At 38.5% G+C, this 22,606-nt stretch overlaps 1 protein-coding gene across 1 annotated transcript in view; it reads right to left on the bottom strand.

Annotated features, from left to right (window-relative positions):
• Positions 1 to 22,606, bottom strand: part of LOC144663315 (uncharacterized) — a 36,158-nt gene that overhangs the window by 5,851 nt on the left and 7,701 nt on the right. The window contains 32 exon segments of the mRNA XM_078524214.1: positions 676 to 725; positions 1,236 to 1,372; positions 1,880 to 1,965; positions 2,365 to 2,446; positions 2,943 to 3,011; positions 3,487 to 3,537; positions 3,622 to 3,671; positions 4,325 to 4,442; positions 4,622 to 4,663; positions 5,063 to 5,146; positions 5,245 to 5,324; positions 5,677 to 5,764; positions 6,151 to 6,203; positions 6,357 to 6,408; positions 6,555 to 6,623; positions 7,053 to 7,066; positions 7,650 to 7,702; positions 8,161 to 8,214; positions 8,332 to 8,441; positions 9,063 to 9,184; positions 9,971 to 10,043; positions 11,201 to 11,272; positions 11,945 to 11,987; positions 12,680 to 12,736; positions 13,979 to 14,056; positions 16,222 to 16,305; positions 16,889 to 16,916; positions 17,744 to 18,367; positions 19,042 to 19,135; positions 19,492 to 19,574; positions 20,648 to 20,776; positions 21,537 to 21,603. Of these exon segments, the coding sequence (XP_078380340.1) occupies positions 676 to 725; positions 1,236 to 1,372; positions 1,880 to 1,965; positions 2,365 to 2,446; positions 2,943 to 3,011; positions 3,487 to 3,537; positions 3,622 to 3,671; positions 4,325 to 4,442; positions 4,622 to 4,663; positions 5,063 to 5,146; positions 5,245 to 5,324; positions 5,677 to 5,764; positions 6,151 to 6,203; positions 6,357 to 6,408; positions 6,555 to 6,623; positions 7,053 to 7,066; positions 7,650 to 7,702; positions 8,161 to 8,214; positions 8,332 to 8,441; positions 9,063 to 9,184; positions 9,971 to 10,043; positions 11,201 to 11,272; positions 11,945 to 11,987; positions 12,680 to 12,736; positions 13,979 to 14,056; positions 16,222 to 16,305; positions 16,889 to 16,916; positions 17,744 to 18,367; positions 19,042 to 19,135; positions 19,492 to 19,574; positions 20,648 to 20,776; positions 21,537 to 21,603 (2,896 nt within the window).

The raw sequence follows: 22,606 nt of genomic DNA on the forward strand, positions 1-22,606 counted from the left end.
AACAACATTTACTTTGAATGCAAGCATTTCAAGTACGATACTGCGAGTTGTACTGTAGGGCGCGCATGGTCATGTCTTTTTCGCGAGTTCTCTACATGAGTCTTAGGGCCTCTTCACATGAGCCCGGTTTACGAGCTGTCTCAGTTACCAGGACGGATTTTGGCCTCTGTTCATATGGAAAATTTTAGCCCGGTTGACGGGGATAAAATTCAAGAAACGAAGGCAAAATGGCGACACATAAAGTTGCATCTTTCGCGACTATCGTAGCTTTATTGACCCATGTAACTTTATTAATAAAGCTAATTCGCATATTTCTGAAGTGGAAATATATACAAGGCAAAATTAAACCATTTGGACCGCCCAATTACGAAAGGGAAGCTATTTTCTCAAAAAAAGTTGCGTCCCGGCGACCGGGCTGGAGCGTTCATATGGGAAAATATTCTTCCCGGTTGTCGAGATCTCGGTTGCAGAAACCGAGATATCGGTAACAGGGCTGGCCCACCTTCTCATATGAACACATCCAAAATTTTACAAGAAAATAGGAGTGAGCCGAGATCTCGGTAACTGGGCCAGCCCGGTCAACCGGGATCATATGAAGAGGCCCTTACTTCGGCTTGACATTCCTTGAGTAAAAAGAAAGCAGTCTAACAACAACAAACTGCCGCAACTACTCACTTTCGTCCGCGGGGGCGTTGGTCACGGCTTCACGAATTATCTCCATCCAACTAAAACAAAACACACATATAATGTAAGCCACAGTATCACGTGATTAGAAACCGGGGCGTACCATTTCTATGAAAGCTTTAGCTTGGTTGTTAATGCAATCAAACCTATTCAACAATCAATGTATTAGAGTCATAACGCAGGATGAGGTTGCCCTCCCTATCCGAGCCAGAGGCTCAGGTATAGCGCTTTAACTGTATTAGGTTTCATACTAGAGCGGTTTTCACTTGAGTGTCGAAAGTAAATTGCGTTTGCTTTGGTTTTGCATTACTGCGCTTAGTGATTGGCTTAAAAATCTCGCGCCACTTTCTCAGCCAATCAGGAGTAAAACCAAAACCAATCGTGTTTCGCTCGCGCACGTTTTCCCGCGCTTCGTGCCGGCTACATGTATTTGCTTCGAGTTTTGATTGGTTCACTGGATTGTCCGTGTCCTTTGTGATTGGCCAGAGTAATAACTTTGGTTTTGGTTTTACGACACTCAATTGAAAACTGCTCTAAGGACACACGCTCACCGTTTCTTGTCTTCGGGTGATTCGCAAACTATCTCGTACATTTCGGGTCCTTTACTGCTGGTGCTCACAAGAAAGATAGCCTTCCGGTCGGTAGCCACCTCTCGCACAATCAGCTTCTTGAGCCTGACTATAGGGGCCTGGAGATGAGAACAGACGTAAGCCATAATAAGCACACGCGCTGAAATAACAGACACGCACATCTAAAGAATACAGAATCAGCCATGAACAGGGGTCATACACAATGTTCAAAGCAAGCAATTGGAGCAATCAAAAGATGCCTCATTTAATATCATTGAATAAGTCAGATTTTATTTTAATGTCAGTATTTATATCAAAGCCCTGCATACGCAACTCCAATATTTGCTATTTGTGGTTAACTTCATCACATAGGAGTCAAGAAACGTACTAGCAACAAAACCTCAACGACCCCACAAAACTACAGCTACAGTAGCTCGTCACGCAATCGTTCTCTTGTTAGAAAAGATACACTGCACGACAAAAGACAATTACGCCTGCTACGTTGGAAATTAGTATGTAAACAAATCCAGTTTTGTCGTGAGCTACCTCTCGGTGCTCTAACTTGAGAAGACTTTGGAAGATATTTGTAATAAGAAATAACGGACTAATGAGGAACCCTCACTTACTTTCTGGTCTAATGACAGCAAGCTGAACTTTTGATCTTTTTCCTGAAGGAAAACCAACATGTCTTCCATAATCAACACACGGGTCTCTGCAATGTAGAATTAATCAACATTAGTAAAAAAAAAACAAAAGCCTCTACTCACACCCTTACCCCCTTCGAGTACAAACCCGCTTGAAATAGACCTCCTCTTGCCTTTGCAAGTGAATGTCTATCTGTCAAATCTTGCAACAAAAATAGAATGACACTAGAAAAACTCAAAAGCAACACACCAAAAAAGCACTGAAGTGTTGGATTACTCATTATTTTAAACAAATACCGTGAATCATTGCTGATAAGCCCCGGCGCTTAAATTCAAATTTCTTTACCACGAAGTTGCTAGGAGTATTGCTAAACACATGGACTGGAAGTTAGGACATGACCGGTTAATGCTTAACATTCTATCATGGAAAGAGGCACTCGCGTGAAAAGGTAAGATACATTACTTACCACTTAGTTTTCCCCTGGCAGTTTTCCACAGTAAAACACCATCATGGAGTAGTTTACTCGTGTTAGAGGCGAAGTCGATGTTCTACAAAGACAGAAATTGTTACTCCTAAAACAGTTCATACTTTACCTTGTACTTAAAAGAAGACGTTAAGTTGGGCAAGCAAGTATACCGAACAAGGATAGGAAGCCAAATAGGTTTGTCTTGATGTAACCGTTACTTCACATTCTCGGTATTGGACTGGAACAAGCTTGCAATGGAGGCTAATAGGGGGGAAGATGATTAAAATAGCTTCACGTTATTTGCATTTGAAAAGAGTCCTGAAAAAGCCTCCATTGCAAGCTAGTTCCAGTCCAATACCGAGAATACGAATATGTTCTATTAAGTACTGTATGCAAGCTGATTGATAGGCCACATTTACATTCTAGGGATGGACTGGACTTAGCTTGGAGTAGAGGTTAATGCAGAGGAATCTTTTTAAATGCAAACGACATGAAGTTGATTTTAATAATATTTTCCCGCAGTAGCCTCCACTGCTACCTGGTTTCATTGCCTATCGATTGACTGGGTCTATTTTTACCTTGACTTTTCCGTTCTTGTAGTTGACTGTGACTTTCAAATCCATCTTCATTTTCATGTCTGACAGTTGCTGTAAAAGAAGAAGTAAAGGAAGCGTTATATTACTGTCACTGACGTGTGATTTTAGTCCTACGTTTTATACATGAGCCTCTGGCTCGGACATTGAGGGAGAACTCGTCCCACGTATGGACAATAAAATTGCATTGTATTGTATTGTATTGTATTTGACAATTCTGACCCAATTTTATCTTTTCTGCTTCTAGTCCTGGCCACTCCGATTTCTACGCTACGACATGCTGACGACAAAAAGGACGAAACCGTGTTCCTTGGCAGCCAGAGACCAAAGTTCTCTTTTGTCATGACCCGTAACAGACACACATGAATGCTGCATAGGAAGTAGCCAGTAGCTAGCCAGTTTAATTTGATTACTCTAATACGTTTGGTGGTACAACAAGACTATAGTTCCTTTTCATGTTTTCTATGTTTTCCCCTCTGATCACCTGTTTCGGGGACATTTCATATTTAAGAAGAAATTAAACACATACCTTCTGTTTTTCATTATCTTTTATCGTCTGATCGACGCTTTGTAATATTTCCTGTCAAAAACAAAACCAAACAGATTAACTTTGATCACATCCCACCAAAGAGCTGGCAAATGTGTAGCAGTGAATCATCCTTACCTTGACAAGAGTGATGGACTTCTTAAGCGAGTTAAAATCCGGTTTGGACTCTAAAAAAAATCAAAATGCAACAAGTTGGAAAGGGAACTGATTCTGAATTGGATGGGATAACCAAACAGCAGGAATAACAATACAGCCATCTCTGAATTATAGTCCAGTTTACTAATGCGGCAACTAGAAATGGCAATCAGCGCACCCCCGGTCATATAACGAACACGCTTATGACTAACAAATCGTGTGGCACCGGCGATTTTTCTACATCATGGTTGCCATGGTTTTCAAAATTCCCTTGACTTTTCCCTGGCCAAAAAATGCCAAATGTCAGATATAGTTGCATCCTCAAGCCTCCATTTCCTGAAGAAAAAACATCGCTGAGATCACATTGACCTAACAAAATTTCTTCCAGCCTTCAATGGTATTAAATCAGTGGTGACATAATTTCAATTTTCCCTGACTAAAAATAAAATTCTCTGACTTTTCCCTGACGTTGAAGAATTTCATTTTTCCCTGACCATATCCTGACCTGTGGCAACCCTGTACATAACAAATAATAAACAAATCCTCAGTGTGAAAACAGCCGTTTCTACAGTGAAAACACTGATTGGGAATGAATTTCTCCAGTTAAAACATTCGGCCAAATTTTTGGCCCTGGTATTTTTGTTTGTTTGTTGTAATTTACAGTATCCCGGATGCTATGACATACCTTTAGTGGTTTTCACGATAGCTTCAATGAGTATTGGATATTTGGTGAGTCTCTGGGTGACAAGCGTAATGCATTCTGGGATGGACAGTCGTCGACAGAACTTGTTCAAATTACATTTCTACGCGAAACAAACGCAAACAAAACTATTAAAATCGGATGCTATGATCCTGTGTGCTGAAAAGTCAGTTGTTTCTTGTTATTCACGAGAAGGCGACTTGTCAGAAGCAGAATTCTTAAAACGCTAATACATAATCTGTTAAAACCAAAAAAACACTTAACGAGACTAAAATACAGTACCTTAATGAAGTCTGCAAACTTCTTATCCGTTCTGTGTAACTTCTACATAAGAGAAAATCGACTTGTGAGTGCAAGGGGGCATTCACACGTGGCTCTCTAAGCCAGCGTATCGATGGCTTCAAGTTTGCTTACAAGTTTGTTTCCAGCAAGCATAAAACTAATAAGTGACAATAGGAATGACGTAAGGTTGTGTGGTGGTAACCATGGCGCATGGACTCAAGTACCTCTGACCACGAGTTAGTAAAGCACTATTACTTTCACTGTTTAAAAACAGATTGTATAAAACAAATTAAAATGTAAGTTTGTTACTTTACCTAACCCAACTAAATGCTAATTTTACCCAATCGTTGCAGAATCAGAACAAGCCCAATCATACTCAACAATCTAGCAAACAAAACCCACCTCAAACAGTTCCCTAAGAAAGCACAGCAGATAGTTTACCTTGTAAAGTTCAACACCGTCCATGTGATTGCTACAAAACTCGCCATAAGCGCTCTTCATCTTTTCAGCGTTTTCTCCACTGAACTGAAATGTGACAAAAAAAAACACGATTTACACAACTCCGCTGCTCATCTATCTGCCATATCTACAGATACAAATTCCATCTCGGGTTTTTCACTAACCTGTTGCTCCAGTACGTCTCCAACACTGTTCACTACAGAGTCGTCGCCTTCACTTGCTTTCAGACGGTTTAAAAAGTCTCCTATATTGACATTAATGAAACAGAACACATATATAACGGAGTGAGTTTTTTTACCAGTATCTGATATTTACTTTTTCTGATCAAACACCAGGTGAAAGATAAACTAAGGTACTTAAAATAACACAAAGATGTGCCTTGCAAGGTAATTTTGGTTTAACAATGTTTGAAGATCTCATTGTCCTTTTGATGCATTTTGTTTGATTTTCCGTGGCAGAAATTGTTGTTCCTTCAGATTTTTTGATTCCGTCATTGAATCTGTCCTCCTCGAGGAAGAAAGCAGTCAAACCCCTAGATCAGTTGTAGTCATGTTATCAGAGAAACAAGCTGAACAAAGTGCTCATTCCTTTCTCACCATTAATTTGAAGCAGATCACTCAGCCTCGGTAATATCTGATCTACAGTTTCCTGTGGCAAGTAATCCAACATTCCCTTGTAAAATATCTGCAAATGGAGAGAGCGTTGGTAAGTAACATTTTCAGTTAGTACGTGCGTGTCCACGCCCCTCCCACCCCCTCTTGCCAAACCCGCCCTGACAACATCGAGTCAGAGGCTTTCTAATTCTCGACACTGCATCCAATCTGACTGAACTAAAGCTGGTAAAAGATTGACAGTCATCGTTTTACCTGCTTCATCGCCAAGGGTTAAAAACAAAGATTATGAATTTCTCAACTGATGTTTGGGTCGTCACGCAACGTTTCCCCCTACTAAGTGTTGCGTGACGATTTTAGACATAGTCGAAGTGACCTGTTTCCTTTTGTTTGGTGCGACATAGTTCACTAAAGACAATGAAGGGTTAATAGAATTACGATGAATTAACTCTTTCTAACCTTCTGCATGATTTTTAGAGTCCGCACGTGATGGACTTCTGTCTGAATCAATTCTGAGAGGAAAAAAATTAAATTGTAAAGTATTTACTATATGAATGATAACCACACTAGAACGCACTTAATTAAAACCAAGAGTGGGATTGTAATTAAATATCAAAGCGGTAGGATTTCTCAAAATCTCTATGCACAGTATGCACAAGACTCACCGTGAATCACATCTTGTCTCTTGATATCCTTTGCTGTCATTCTTTTTAGAATCTAAAAAGCGAGAGTTGGGTGAGAAATTGAACATAAGACCAAATTTTGACTGAGAGAAAATTCGTTTCTGAGTTTCCTAACAAAGGTTAAGTGAAGAATAACAAAAACTAAAAGAACCGTGGCACAAAAGAATTTTCGATGTGTACCTTCTTGTCGACTGTGACGCTCCACGCCTCTGGTTCGTCTTTGATATCAAGATCCGGATCACCTTGATACTAAATAAAAAAGAAAGACGCAAGTAAGGGAATGGATAAACGATCGCATAACATTACCCGAAAATATATTGGGGACCTCAAGGTACCCGAGTTTCAGGGAACGGGTAAGGAAAGGATGCTATTATTTTCATATACGGCAATGACGTATTTGTGCTACCGGGTAACCAAAGGGGTAAAAGGTGGTTTACTCACACTTGTTTGGCGATGACCGGTAATTTATCCGTACCCGTACACCGAGAACGGGGTCTCGTGAGGCCTCAATTATGAATTGAATGATTGTTTTGGAACAAGACCAAACAGAATAAATTAATTAAGGTGTATGTACATGTATGAACTCGTGTATGTCACGGATTGTGTATTGAGACGAAAAGTGCAGCCTAAATTAAAGGTGATTATTTTGCTCTCAGGTGATTCTACAGTTATGCTTACCTCATCGCCAAATTCTGAAGAGAGAGAGAAAGATAAACGGAAATTTGTTAATGACGCAATACAAAGCATTAGCTTTGGCTGAATTTAGTTACTCAGCTCGTGCAAACTCGATGTAAATTGATTATCATTTAGCCATGTCTGAATCTAATCAGAACACAGCCTTTTGTCTTACTATTGATGACAAAAAATGGTCTCTCTTCAAGAAACTGACAGTTATAGAACACGAAAAAGAGTTAGTAGGTGTCAGTAGTAGAGAAATACTCTACTACTCAATTTCAGTCAATGTCGTGGCGAGTTCTTCTGTAACTGCATAACGACAAGAACAAGGTGTTTTTTTCCAGACAGAAAATAACCCACGGAACCTTTTCTGCGTTTCTAAAACTTTCAGCCAATCAAAACGTGCATTTGTGAGTAGCGTGAGAACTGGCTGGAAAAAACGGTTAAGAGACGTTATCGAGTACACAGTGTGCTGTATAAAAAAAAAAAAAACAAATAAAAGGACCGGATTACAGGCTACTGAAACAAAGATTGTTTCTAGTGTTGTTGGGAAGAAAAAGGCTAACGAGTGAATGTTTGATTGCGTCACAGGATGCCCACCTCCTTCATCGTCTTCGTCATCATCTCCAGACGCTTCTGGTGACCCACCAGTACTGAAAGAAAGAACAGGAAACACTTGATTTATAAGACATTCAAAGCAACACAGTTAACATAGAAAATATAACGAACAATATTCTTAAGCGCAGACAGGTTACTAACAGTATAAGATGTATGGAAACTGATCCCCAGTACAACGAACCCCCGTTGACACTTCGTGAAGACTAAGCTTACGGCAAGGGCATAGACACGTTTCTATTTTCATAAGTTTCATGGGTGATTCAGACACAAGTACCTATGTCTGAAAAAAAAAAACTGTACAATCAACTCTCCCGAACTGGAGACCCCGCCCTGTAAGGAGGACACTTCCTACGCCGAACGTAGTTAGCTTATTCTGGCCGAATTCCACTTGCTTGTCTTCAAATAAACTCTTTTTTTAAGCAGGCAGCTTGAGTTGGACGCGAGATGTCCGCTTCAGAGACAGTTCACTGTACAGCCAGGAAAATCACCTTACCTAGGTTTGTCTTTCCCCTTGTCCTTGTCCTTGTCTTCATCCATTGTGAAGCTCCTGCTTTAGAAAGGAAAACACAAATGCTGATTACTGAGGTTTACTAGCAACACAGCCATTAGTTACCAATAAAAGATGAATTTTTGCCCACACTATTGACTTTAATTCAAGGATTACCTTCTAAATGGCAGAGGAGAAGTTGGCTTGGTATGCAGGCTCGCTCTCGAATTCCCAGCGCTTCGAGTCCCAGTCCGTGTTAACAAGCCAGGGTTAGGAAGCATTGGAACCTGGAACGAAACACAAATCACTTCAATACCAACACCAAATTGTTTTGCAAACAAAACATTCAATGAAGCCCTTCATCGTAGCCCTTCCATTTAATGAAAATCTTCATCCTAGCCACAAGGCCGTGACAAACAAGGACACATTGTTGCTCGTGATGTTTCTTGGGTGAGCAAACGAGCGGGACACAAAAAAATGTTTTGTGTCCATGCCACACAAACCTGGAAACATTTGTTGCGGACACAAAATGTTTCTGAAAAAATCAGAAACATTTTTCGTGTTTCGGACACAAATTTTGTATCCGCAACAAATATTGCAACCTCGTTCCCAGGGTCTCTCTCGCGAGGAGAGAGAGAACCTGGTAATGAGGTTGCAAATATTGCGCTAGCGGGCAAAAGGGAAACATTTGTGTCCCGAACAATGTGTCTTCGTTTGTCAGCGCCTATATACATCAACGCTCTGCAATGACGTTAAATAATAAAATAAATAAAAACTTTATTACCGTGTCTGTGTGTTTAGCCCTTATGGACTAATTGGGGACACAATTAAAATACCTAAAATACTATTAATAATGCTAAGCTAAAAATATTTAAAATACTTAACTAAAAACTAAAAACGTTGCATACCTGCTCTCCAGGTTTGGACAGTTTGGTTGTAACTCCTGAAGCTCTCCGTCCCAGTGCAGTCTTCAGTTGTTCTTTACCATCACCTGGCTCCTTCTTGTTGTCTTCACTGTCCTTGCTACGTGCTGTTGTATTGAACAAATAACAAATGATTATAACAATGCAACAGTATAAACTAGCCTTACTACTGTGGTCTTAATAGCAGTTGATTTGAGTCGTCACGTAACGACCTAAATGCCCTTATAGGGGAATCTTTGTTTACAATGTTTGCCTCGTTAGCATAAGCGCTTCACTTTCTGATCGAGTTACAAAAATATCAATTCTGAATATTGAACTGAAAGAACATGGTACGATTAACTTTGGTTATAAATTTGAGCCCGATGAATTAAATACTTTTTTCTGTGACGCGGGTTTGAAAACTTGATATTTTACAAAGAATGTAGGGGCTTATTAGCGCTTTTGCCACCCAGAAATTGTGCAGTTTTTGAACGTTTATATCTCCTTGGATATTGCACGCTAGGAGCTGAAAATTAGTTTCACAAGCTCTTTAAATAACTGGAGTCAATTTGTATATAGCATAATGCCTTCTCTAGGCAACGTCGTATGCTAATGAGGCAAAATGTAAACAATCACCACGTTAGCCTCCAGGAATACCTTAATGCTCCCCTAACACGAACAACACCTTGCTTGTCTCCTAAGGATTCATCTTACCCGTGACCAGTCTCTACTTAATGCCCCTCTACTGGGGAGACGCCCTCGCTTTTTCCACCCCTAGAAATCGGACAGGGGTACCTTATTTGCACAATGGTTAAAATTAGGAAAATCTCAGGCCATTTTTCGAATGTGCACAATGGAATTTATATTTTTGAAACTACAGCAATAGTTTCCGTTAGGATCAACGGTTAACTTACAAAAGCTCTTGTCTTTTCGTAAACTACTTCTGTTGCTTCCCTTCTGAAGCTTTGGAAGTTCTCGCTTTAATTGCTGAAATGAAAACACAACAAAGAACATGTAGCACTGCCTGGTGACATTCTAAGCCAAAGAACATAAAGTAATACAGTCGAAGCTCTCCTAACGGACACTCTCGTAAGCGGACAGCTCTACTTACGGCCGCCTTGTTTGAAACCCCGTTTTAACTCCCATACAAACTCTGTATTTTTAAATTCTCGTAAGCGGACATTCCCGTAAGCGGCCGCGGACACTTTCAGAGATAACGACTTTGACTTTTTCTTTGTTTTTAAGCTCCCGTAAGCGGACACCCAAAAGAAAATCCTATAAACAACCTCTGTATCTTGTTTTTTCTTATTAACTTTACATCGCCGTTCGTCACAATTATTTTACAGTAATTACAGAACCATATTTCAGTGTTTGTTTTGTCGTCATCCACGTCCGGTTACATTTTGAAACACCACTTGTTAGCTAGGCAAGCTCCCGTAAGCGGCCATCTATCCCCTTCACCTCTAGTGGCCGCTTACGAGAACCATTCTCGTAAGCGGCCAGCTCCAGTTACGGACACCTTTTTCGCGTCCCGAAGGTGTCCGCTTACGAGAGCTTCGACTGTATATAATTGGAAGATACTGCTAGTCTTCCACACTCTACTGTGGTAACAATCTCGTCCCCAAGGGCCGCGATCCTTTTGGTCAGCACCAAGAATAGATACCTCTTTAGCTACGTATGTAAATTTCCCATTTCAAATCACGTGATACTCTCTAGTCTAGAGAGTTGTCCCTTTCTCTATCTGGAAATTATTAATTCATTTCCACTTGAATTTGTTTAGGAGGGTAACATCACGTGGTCTGAAATGGACAACAAACAAACGAAGCTAAGGAGGTCTATAAAGACCTCTGGGCTAAACTGAAAGCCCGCCAAAACAAGGCCAAATCATATTGGCTGTTGAAAACTTGTTCGTTTCATCCACAATCTCCGGCGCAAGCGCACATGGTTCCGGTTTAAATCGACCAGCACCATTCAGTGTTCGGTCACGGCTGACCGAAAACGCGCCGGCTCTGGGAACGAGATTACTGTGGTTAGTATGACAACATAAACAACATTCTATCTGTATCAATCTCCATTATTGACAGCTGTGACTCGCATTTTGACATGTTAGCATTCTTATTTCACAAAACAAACAGGTCTTGTACCTTGGATGACGACTTATTTCCTCCAAACAGCATGCTAAACCGGCGAAGACCCTTTCCAGCTTCAGGCTTTTCCTGAAATGTGAATTGCGACGGGTGAAATTCAGGTCAAGATACGATAAAAATTCATGTTAGATGCGTGCTATTATGAAACACTACGCATCGCAAAGAATATGGAATAAAAAAAAATTCTGCGTTTGAAAATATCTCAAATTAAAAACTCCGGGCAAAACTCCGCATGCATTACTGCTCAACAGCTTTCATATTCATGAACGATCACACACTGGGGTATCATATACAGCCTGATAATAAAACGTTTATTCAACATTAATGTAATTCACACAAGGCAGTTAGCAAACATGTGGGAAGATTATCCTCCAAACGAAATGTTGGTTAAAAATTATAATAAACATACCTATAGTCACGATAATAATTGCACAGCGAAAATCATTCTCATGAAGGCAGTGGAAGTTGAAACAAGGGAAATGTTAATCATCGTCCAGTTATGAATGCGATCAGTAAAATTTCAGAGTTTTTTCGACTAAGAAACAAACTGAGCCACAGCTCACTGTTTGTTTACATTAACAGGTGTTTATTTTGTTTATCTCTGAAGATATGTTGGTGAACTTTATCGACGACATCGTATACCAAGAATACAGGCTGCAAAAACATCATCAGATGATCTGTTATTGCGTGTGCATTAAATAACTCCCGTATCGCCATAACATAAAACCGAATATTTCCTACCTTTTCTGCTTCTTCTGAATCGTCAGCACTCAAGTCTGGGCCACTGCAATACAAGAAAAATAACATTACAAACATCTCAATAAAATTCAGAAAGGTAAACTGCTCATTTCCTTGATTTCCAAGGAGGATTTAAATACTACTATCGGGGCACAATTCTGAAAGAAAGAAGATTGTTACTTTCGAGTTTGGCAGCCCACTGGTATCGTAACGGCTGAGTGTTATTTTAGATACATGCAACTGTGGACATTTTTATGTAGATTTATCACGTTAATATTTATGTTGGTGTCTCAATTCTGTAGAATAGTTTACCAGGGTGGTCCTACTGAAGATGGGGTTGTTACTCCCAGAAAACATTGCTACTTTCAGGTAAATCGAGACCCAAACCTTTGTGTGGTCATATTTTGTTACTTTTGGGATTGTGCAGTATTTGAGCTTTATTGGAAAAAAGCTAACGCAGGTTTAAGTTGTAAAACGGTTTACTGGCAAACCCCGTTAACACTAGAGCTTAAACGGTTAAATTAACATATTTTGAAAATAATCAATTAAATACTCATTTTGTTTTAACCGTGGTTAGTTTGTTGTGACGGTTAATCAAACTCTTATGCCCGGTTTAAGTAAACAGGTTTAGTTGACCAGTGTGACCAGGGTATGAGACTTAAAAGGAAACACCTTCAGTGTTTTGCAAGTTTTCATGCAAGTTCTCCTTTATAAGCATCAAACCTTCAGCACACTTACTTTTCGCCCAAAAATTCTTCCAGCGACAATCTGTTTTGAGCTTTATCTTGAGGTTCCCTGGCAAAAGAAGAACTACAGTCTTAACCATTTTTGTTCGTTTTATACCGCCAACCTTTTCACTACGAACGCGTTTTATTCAAACATAAATAGCATGCTGCGTTGGACACACTTAAACTAGACGAACTGCAAGCCAAATGTTTCCAGTGTTTCTGAAACAACGTAGCTAGACCATCTGTTTTGTGTTGAAGCTCTATTAAGCCCGGGGGGGGGGCTTATTTCTTTTTTAGAAACTTTTGTGGGGGTACACGATAGAGAGGGAGGGGATATTAGAAAGGGGGGCTTATTTCAAATCGTTTATCAGTTAGGTTTCATATAAAAGAAATAAAGTGGACTTTTTAATGTGTTAGTGTTGTTTGGAAACACATTTAAACAAAAAAACAACAACACAAAGTACATGTGGTAAGAGAATACCTTTGAAAGCGTACAGTTAACTTGTTTCCTCTTTTAAAAAATTGTCACGAGGTTCCATCTAGTAAAGGGGGCGGGGGTGGGGTAAATAGGGGAAAGGGGGCTTATTAGAAGGGGCGTTAAAAGGGGGGGGGGGTAAATAGAGCTTTTACTGAAGTTCACAAATATCCTTCACTAATGAAGAAGCTTTAAAAAAGAGGACCAACAACTAGAACACCTATAGGATTAGTAGCCTGCGAGCAGGCTCAAGTTTGTTAATACACGAGCGAGTGGTAAGTTCCTAGATTCGTTTAGAAAGGAAACTTTACTTCGGTAGCTTTGTTTCTTTATGAAATTTTATTGTTGAATGCTCCCAGACTAACAAATCATTTGATCACATATTTATTAAACAAATAATGTTTTAATTGATTTCTTAACTAGAAAGTGCAAATATGAAGCAAATACTGTACGCGCAGTTCAGTTTGAAAACGTTATCATTTTAATCATTTCATTTTGATTAAAAGTCTTCGTTTAAATTTAGTAAAATTCACTTTAAATGTTAAGACTTCTGTGTTGGCTTTTAATTTAATGAGAGCAGTTTTCAAATGACTGACAAAAAGGGTATTTAAAACCAACTTTTCCCACAGAGCCAGTCATTAGGGCCGCAAATAGTAAAGAGGTGTCAGTCTGAGTGGAAAGCATATACAGCATAAGAAGGTGATTTGATACATCTACATGAGCGACGATTGGCTAAAATACACTGCATAGAGCTTGCATATTCTCGGCACATTATTTACCAGTGTTTATATCTCATTTAAAAACTGCTCTGCAATAAACTGTTTTATACAATACCTTATTGTAGCTAGAGCATGCAGGGAGTACCACTTCTTTGCTGCTTTAGCATTTAAGTGCAGGTGACGTCTTTTTTGACTGAACAAGAGAACGGCGGTAAACACAACAAGAGAACGTACTGGTTTATATTTTAAATGTTTTACTATGAAGTTTAAAGTGCAATGAGTGTGTGTTTGAAATATGATAATGAAATTTATAACAAAAAATAACAGTTTTTGAAAAAGTTTTTTATAAAATCTATTCAAAGGCACTATCTCATTAACAAACTTTTAGGATACAATTTAACATAAATACTCTTACATGGATTTTTAAATAATCTTTACTAGGCTTTTTCGGGTTTAAATAAACTTTAATCTTAAAACTAAACTTTAATTTCCATGCATGTTTTAGTTGTTATCAACGTAAGAGAACGGAATGTGTGGTACTTACCAAATTTTATGATTATATTTTTTATTTCAAGCAAAACAGATAACTTTACAACCATAATTTGTATGTAACAAAACAACGTAGAATGTTGTCATATAATTATTTCGATCAAGTATGGCTTTTCAGGTACACCGATTCAGCGTAAGCCGGAAGTTGCATGGAAACGAGGCCTAAGGGCCCTCGGCGGTTCAAAATTATAAAGTTTTTATTTGCGTGTGGGGCATTTCGAGTGGGTAAAAGCATTCCCTTTACAAATTAGCCACGAATCTTGATCCTTATAAGTTCAAAAGTATAAGAAGAAGAAATTTAAGGTCAGGCTAGAGAAGAAATTCTTACGGCTTACCGGTAAGATTTTGTTGTCATCTTCTTTGGAATCGAATATTTTATATTCGAATGTAATAATCATAATTTGAATGTTTGCCGTTCTCTGGCTACACTCAATTTAGGATTCTGTTTATCAATAAAACGAACTACCTTTTGATTCACTGAATGGAACTTTTGTAGAACAAATTTGGTTTTGAGAGCCCCTTAGGTCTTCAATCCGAATAAAAAGTTGCAGGTATCGACATAGAATTGTAGAGAAAGTCACGCGTAAACATGTCTCACAAATAGTTTCAGTTATCTAAATTATGTTAGTTTGTTTCGACAGAGAAGCTCACGTAAACATGTACCGCAGTTTGTTGTAACATTTTCCAATCATAATAATTAATCAACAATCGAAAAGCGTACAGTCAACCCAGTCAAATACAGGTATGTCAGATTTTTTTCACTGAATTTTTTTTACGGACCTGACTTCATTTGTGAACTGGATCGAATTTGACCAGAAGAGAAGATTTTATTATTTACATGTAAGCTTCCCGGTCGGTATAATTTTACCGGTAATAACAACCGAGTCTGCTTTGAATACACTGCTACATTTTGCTACTACTCTAGAATTTGTGTGTTTAAAATGCATCGATGACTTTAACACTAAATACGCTTCCATGTATACACACAACTCACCAATTGGCGTCGAAAACGACGTTGTGTACTTTATATTATAATTCTTTTGATATGAAAGTTGGCTTTATTTTATTATTAACCTGTATGAATCTGCAACTCAAATACATGTACAATTCAATTTACACCTGAAACAGTTCATGCCAATTACAATTTCTATTGAAAAAATCTGTCAAATTCTGTAACAGAATCAGTAGACTGTCTTTAATGATGTATGCGCGATGTTAACGCGAGTTTCTCCATTAATACTAGAAAGTTTTCATTCAGATCGAAAACCAAAGGGCTTCCTTCCCACAGAAAAATCTGTTTCTTAAAAGGTATTCTGGATTTTAAAGTGGTTTCGTTTTATTGATTAAAAAAATTCAAAATTGATTGTAAACTACCTGAGAGAACGGATGAAATTCAGCCTATGCTGGCGAGGGAATATTGAAGTTGGCAGCAAAATCTTACCGCTAAGCTGTTAGAATTTCACCTGTCGCCTGGAGGACATTAAAATTTCTTCTCTTTATACTTTTGCCCTGATATGGATCAAGATTCGTGGCTAATTTGTAAAGGAAATGCTTTCTTTCGACTCGAAACGCCCCAAACGCTAGTAAAAACTTTATAGTTTTTAGCCGCCGAGGGCCCTTAGGCCTCGTTTCCATGCAACTTCCGGCTTACGCTGAATCGGTGTATCCAAAGATTGTCCATCCACAAAGCACAAACAAAATAAGCCAAATGTAAAGCCTTCTTTGACTTTAAGTCTTCTTTCAGGCTCCACGACGAATTATCAAATAACAATACATTAAATATCAAATCTGAAACATAAAATAACTTACTCATCATTTAGGAAGTCCAACAAAGATATCTGTGTCTCTGCCTTTGCTAGGTTTCTTTTCTGGACCTCTGGGCTAAATTGAGATCTACAACAAAATAATAATATAAATGACACAAATTTAGACAACAAAACAAATGAGGGACTGGATCAAACCTGCTCTTAGAGAAACAATACAAGTTTAAGAGTATGGAGCAACTACAATCCCAGACATAACCTCTTGGGAAGGTTGCACATATACACCGCAATTTCAAAAACTTCGACATAAATGTAGTCTCTAGGTACCTACACAAGATGTTTGCCCCCCCCCCCCCCTCTCCCCCATATCAATGTTGAAGTATTTCTGAACATTATGATAGACAATATGCTGTGATTGAGGTCTGTAGGTAGACTTCAACATTGAATGAGGGGGGAGGGGAGCGATAACTTGACGACCTTCCCAAGGGTATTGACGGGGATTGTAGCAGTGTAGCTACTGCATGGTCTGCTTTGTAGGAGATTTGTAAGATTGCACCAGCAACTTGCTGCATTCATGTCCATTTATGCATCACATCTAGATCAGTAGTGTAGCAGCTTTTGTAAGCTTGTAAAACCTAGATGAAGAGACCCACTGCTCATAAACAAAATTGATTTTTTTTTAAAGTGATTATAAACTTCCAAAAATAACTTACCCAGGTTTCTTTTCATCAATAGGGTTTCCTAAGGAAAACAATTTAAAAATTTGTTCTAATCTCCCTTGTAACAACATGATGGATTTGAATAACAGTCATTTTATAACTAGTATTTTGCATATGAAATAAATTTATTATCGTGTCCTACAGAAATATCTTTCTTACACAGTATTCAAAAACAGAAAAGAAATAACTCATGATTTTTTTCCAATCATACACTGTTCAGTGAACCTCCTAAAAGGGGACACTTTTGGAACCTGAAAATTGTCCGGTTAGGAGAGGTGTCTGCTTCTGGAAGGTTAAAAATGTGTTTGTACGTGGCTGGGACAATAACTTAGTGTCCACTTATGGGAGGTGTCATTCTCGTCCCCATAGACCTTTCCTTTAGCCGACTTAGTACGAGAAAACGGAGGGCTCTGGGGACATAGGATTTTTGAATTAATTCGAATTTTTTTGATTGGCTGTTTGGAACAAAGAATTCCTAAACGGAAGTCAAAAACCAAACAACTCTCTCATACATTCTTTTGAAACGTCATGACTGCATACATGAAGACCGGAAGTCCTAGAATCTAGGACTGGAAATTCTGTGTCCCCAGAGCCCTTCATTTCCTTGTGCCAAGGCCCAGCCGGCTAAGAGAAACGAAAGGGCTATGGGGACGAGAATGGGGTGGTGTTCCAGCCAGGACTAAAACCCAGACTGCTTAATGATCCAGAGTCCAGCACTTTTTTATAACCATTAGGCCACTGTGCTCTGGGGGAGCAAGATTAAACTCCAGGACCGCAGATCCAGAGTCCAATGCACTAACCAATAGACCAATGTGCTTTCTTATTGAAAGTTATTAAGTAAAATCTTACCATCTTCTCCAAGTTTAAGGTCAGCCAGGCAGCTGTATGAATACGACTTGGTTTGGAGACCACTTTTGTTGGGACTTAAAAGCCCACCGTCTTTATGGTTCACATTAACATCAACATCGTTCAGTGATGTTATTGACGCATTGCTAGATGACTTGGCAATATTTTGTTTTCCATCACTAGCTTTCTTTATGGAATCTAAAATATCCACAAGTTTGTTTCCTCCCTCTTCTTTGGGAGTCTCCAGATTTAACGAGACAGGTCTTTTGTTTTTGATAGCTTGTACCCTACTACGAGGTTTGACATTTTCAACTTTGTCTTCATCTTCAATGCCTTTTGTTAAATCATCTAGGCTCGAGCTAACTCTCTTTGTCAGTTCAGGCTTTTCCTCATGTTTTCCCCAGCTGTGTGCCCGTCGAACATCACTTTTATTGTCAACAGAGAGAAGTTTATTGTTTGTAGTATTGGAGGAATCTTCCTGTCTCTGATTCATTTCCTTTGTTTTTTCTGTAATAATCTCCTTAGTATGAGAAGTTCTTAACTTGTCAGTTAATAGACTGACGGGTTTTTTCTCTTTTTGTTCCACATTGCCATTCATGACTGGTTTCTCGTCTTTAGCTTTTATTCCTAGGACAAAAAAAAAAACATGAAGTAATTACACCTTTTACCAAGAAATAAAAGACACCATTTAACATCAAAATAGTTTTATTAGTTATGTCAGTACCAATTATTTTACCAAAAAGGTTAGTATAAAAAATGATAATAGCTAAATTTATGTTTTACTATCATAACCAATAATTATTGCCCCCGATGTTTCTCAATTTGTTTTCTACTAGTAGTCAAATACACAGTTATGACACAAGAATAGCCAAGTGTTATCGACCACATCACTGTCGTACAAATCTAAAGCAGTTTACAATACTTTTCCAGGGTCCTAAATTTGGAATTCTCCTACCAGAATCGATCACTGGTTCGAGTAGCTTCTCTTCTTTTAAGAAAAAAATGATTAAATTTCTAATAAAATGAGTCTGAAAATTGGCCTAGCTGCACATTCACAGCCAAATTACTAACTTATTGCTAACCCAAGGTGGCCTCCCCCATAAGCCTTGTGGTTTCTCGGAGGTCTCCTCGCCCTATCTTTTTAAGTCTTTTTGTATGTTAATTCTAAAGTGGCAAATAAAATGATGATGTGATGATGATAATGATAATGATAACGACAACTCTAAAACAACTTGCTTTGCATAGAAATTGAAAATACAAAAATTCATGTCGACAGGATACAAAATTTTAACACTCATCACCTGCAATAACATGAGCTTGCTGAAGGTCCTGTCCACTTAAAGACGGACAGGACAAGCGGCGCAAATGTTTTCCTTGCATTCCACCTTTACCAGCCTACCAGATAAAAGAGAGATTGTATCAAGAACAAATGAGGCTTTATAATTGAACAGTTTTAAGGTAAAGACTCATTGAGAAGTGGGAGAAGAAAAATCTGATGCAGCTTTATACTATTTCACTGCCACCCTCTTATCTCTCCCCAGCGTCAATTCAACTCTACATCCACCATTTTTTCAGTAGTGTAGCAGCTCTAGTAAGATTCTTATTTTGCTAGTCCTCTAGTGTTGCGGTTGCTACTGTTTTTGGGGACAGGCGCATTTTTTGTTGTTTGTTCTGTGGGGTAGCAAGGGTAGCAAGGCATAAGAGACAATGCAAGGGCTACTATTCGACATTTTGACTATTTTTCGCCGTACCTCTCTAGAACCTCTCTGTGAATTAACCATCCGAAGCTTTTGTATTTCTTCATTGATATCTCTCAACCTCTTGAGGTTTTGTTCTGTAAGCAAAATACAATTATGTTTACATGTAAGTTTCAAAAGTAAATAGAACTGTCATCTACACATGTGGAATGCTCTCAATAGGTTTAGATTCATTATCTTACAGGGCATTACAAGTACCAATTATTAGTGGATTAAAAGTATATCTCAAGGCCCTTTTATTTCTAAAATCAAAAAAGGAGGATTTCGGCCTATGGCTGAAAGCCATGTTTTTCTAACTCTCAAGAAGCACAGAAAAGGTTGTCTATGATGAGTCTTCTTGGGTCTTTTAATGAAAGTTTGAAAGAACTTGTAAAATTACATAAACTGTGGCAGAACTCACACACATTTGGCTATACACTGTAATTAAAGGCTTGTGTTCCAACAACATTTTCCATTTTCCAAACATTTATGTGTCTTTCTATAAAGTTCTCTAAAGAAACCGGGAAAATGTTCTCTACTGCATATGTTGTGGTTCAATTTTAAACTTGGTTTGATTTTTACTTTTCCTTTGTTTTTGGGTATGGTAATGTACGGTAATGAGTTTCAAACAAAGAGAAACAAAATTTGAAGAAATGTATCAAACACGAGAGGCAGTGCTTCATTGGGATATCCAAACACCAAGAAGAGAGTTGAAAATATGATGAGCAGCAGAGTTTTTTTGACGAAATTCTAGGTGTTTGGATAGCCGATGAAACACTGTCTCAAGTGTTTGGTATACCTTCTCAATCAAAACGAGGAAGGTTCTCAAACTCATTAATAATTCATCAAGTTAAAACAAAGAAAATCATAACCGTGATGGTGGTTTGGATACCTGATTTTAATGTAGCATTAGATTTTTACTATTTTATTTCTCCATTTACTCCTTTGTTTTTGTTTCGATTGAGAAAATATATGTAACACTCGAGACAGTGTTTCATCGGCTATCCAAACACCTCAAATTTCATCAAAAATACTCCACTGCACGTCATATTTTCAACTCTCTTCTCAGTGTTTGGATATCCCGATGAAACATTGTCTCTCATGTTTGATATATACATGTAACATAAAATTGAACCACAACATATATCTCAAGAGATAATAATTAATGTACCTAACAAATGTCTATTGCCACCCCCAGTGTTTCTTCCAGGGTTCATGCTGTTCAGCTGACTTGTGAACTTCTTTGATGAAAGCTCTCTGTTGATTTGCTTTAGTTCTTCATCACTGCTAGACACATCTTCTGTGGAAACAAATTATTAAAAAGTTGTGTAAATCAAAGACAGTAAACCTGCAGTCCAAGAAATCCAAAAACTAAAATCAAGACAATAAGGAACATATAGGTGCCATGCATGCTGGGTGCTAGGATTACTATGCTTATCAGTTGAGTATGTAGACTACGAGCAGTCCCTATTTTCGCAGCCGATTTTCGCAGAGCCGTCGAGCATTCACCTAAAAAATAAATAAATGACCGGGGAGAAATGAGGACGAGGGGGGGACCGCGCGAAAAATGGGGAGGAGGCGCGAAAAAAAAGGGACCCATTTTTTCGCGCCTCGTCCCCTCGCGCGTCACCGCGCGGTCATTTATTTTTAGGCGAATGCCGACGGACCTGCGAAAAAATACGGACTCTGCGAAAAAATAGGGACTGCTCGTAGTCTATTGAGTATGCAACAAGGGAAGTTTTGCACCCAAGTTTTACTATTAAAACTCTGCTGTTGTCAGGGGTGACAGAGCTAGTTTCCATTGGAAACATCTTGTGCTATTGATGTCAGTAGTCCTGTTTGTGCAAAAGTTGAATGACTGAAAAGTGCGAGAGACTGAGCACACGTTTCCAATGGAAATAGTGCTGTTGCCCCTGACAACAAAGTTTAAATGGTAAAGCTTGGGTGCGAAACTTCTCTTGTTCCACACTCGACTGATAAGTGTAGTAACATGTTCTTACTCAAGAACATGATACTTGTAGTGTGTTACACAAACTTAAGTAACAGTTAACCGAACAGACCTGTTGTATCCTTAGTTTTTCTTCTGACCGGCCAAGAATGACGAAACTTTGGCATTCTTTTCCTCATCTGATGAGAAGATGAAAAGATAAACATTAATTCGATTGCCTTCAATGTATTTAGTGCAAATGCCCACATTTCAGTAGCACAAAGGGGCATGGAGTAAATGTCGCGGCACATCTCCAGCAGGAAACTATATAGAATTTTTTGTTTAGAATATTGTGAGAACACAACTAAAATCAAGTTTGTTTCCAACACAGATCTCATGACAACTCAAAAAATATTAATACCAATCATGATCAAAGGCTCTTCGAGCAACCTCATGTAATTTGTAATTCGATGAAGTGCCGACCTTCGCATTTTTTTCTAAATAAGTGTCCAATAAAGTAATTCAATCTCATTTTATTTGCGTTTGAATTTTTATTTTTCCACATGAGTTGCGTCATTGATGGTTCGTGCTCTCAGGTTTCGTAGCGCTATTCAGTTTTCACCACAAAAATATTTACCGGTTAGTGTATTACCTTTGATCCTTTTTAGCGTTAAGTAAATTTTTTTGAATATCTATACTTTTCTTCAGCACGTATAGCGTTATTTTTGAGCAGCGGATAAAATTCGAGAAAAAGATACGCCCGACACTTCGTGTTTCTGCTCGACTCAAAAAGATGAAAAACAGATGACGTGACACGAGGTGACGTCACGCGAAAAGACGGCTTGATTCAAGCTGTGATGTGGTGTTAACTACAACACGTCACATGGCGAGCGTAATAATTTTTTAACCGTAATACGTGTACTCACAGCTAGCTGCTACAGTAATTCACAATTCACTTAATTTGCCTTCATTTTCTCATGGTCATTGTGTTTTTTTCTTCAAATAAGCGTTCACGATTTTTTGAATTTTTATTTTCATGGGAATTTGTCATGATGTTCGTGCTCTCAGGCTCGTAGCCGAATATTCATCACAAAAGTGTAACCTTGATCATTTAGCAAGGTAAATTTTTTTTATATGTTACTTTTCTGTCAGCAGTATAGCGTTATTTTGAGCAGCGAATAAAACTTGAGAAAGATGCGCGTC

Source organism: Oculina patagonica, chromosome 1 (assembly GCF_052425735.1).
Source record: "Oculina patagonica isolate OP01 chromosome 1, crgOcupat, whole genome shotgun sequence".
NCBI lineage: Eukaryota > Metazoa > Cnidaria > Anthozoa > Scleractinia > Oculinidae > Oculina > Oculina patagonica.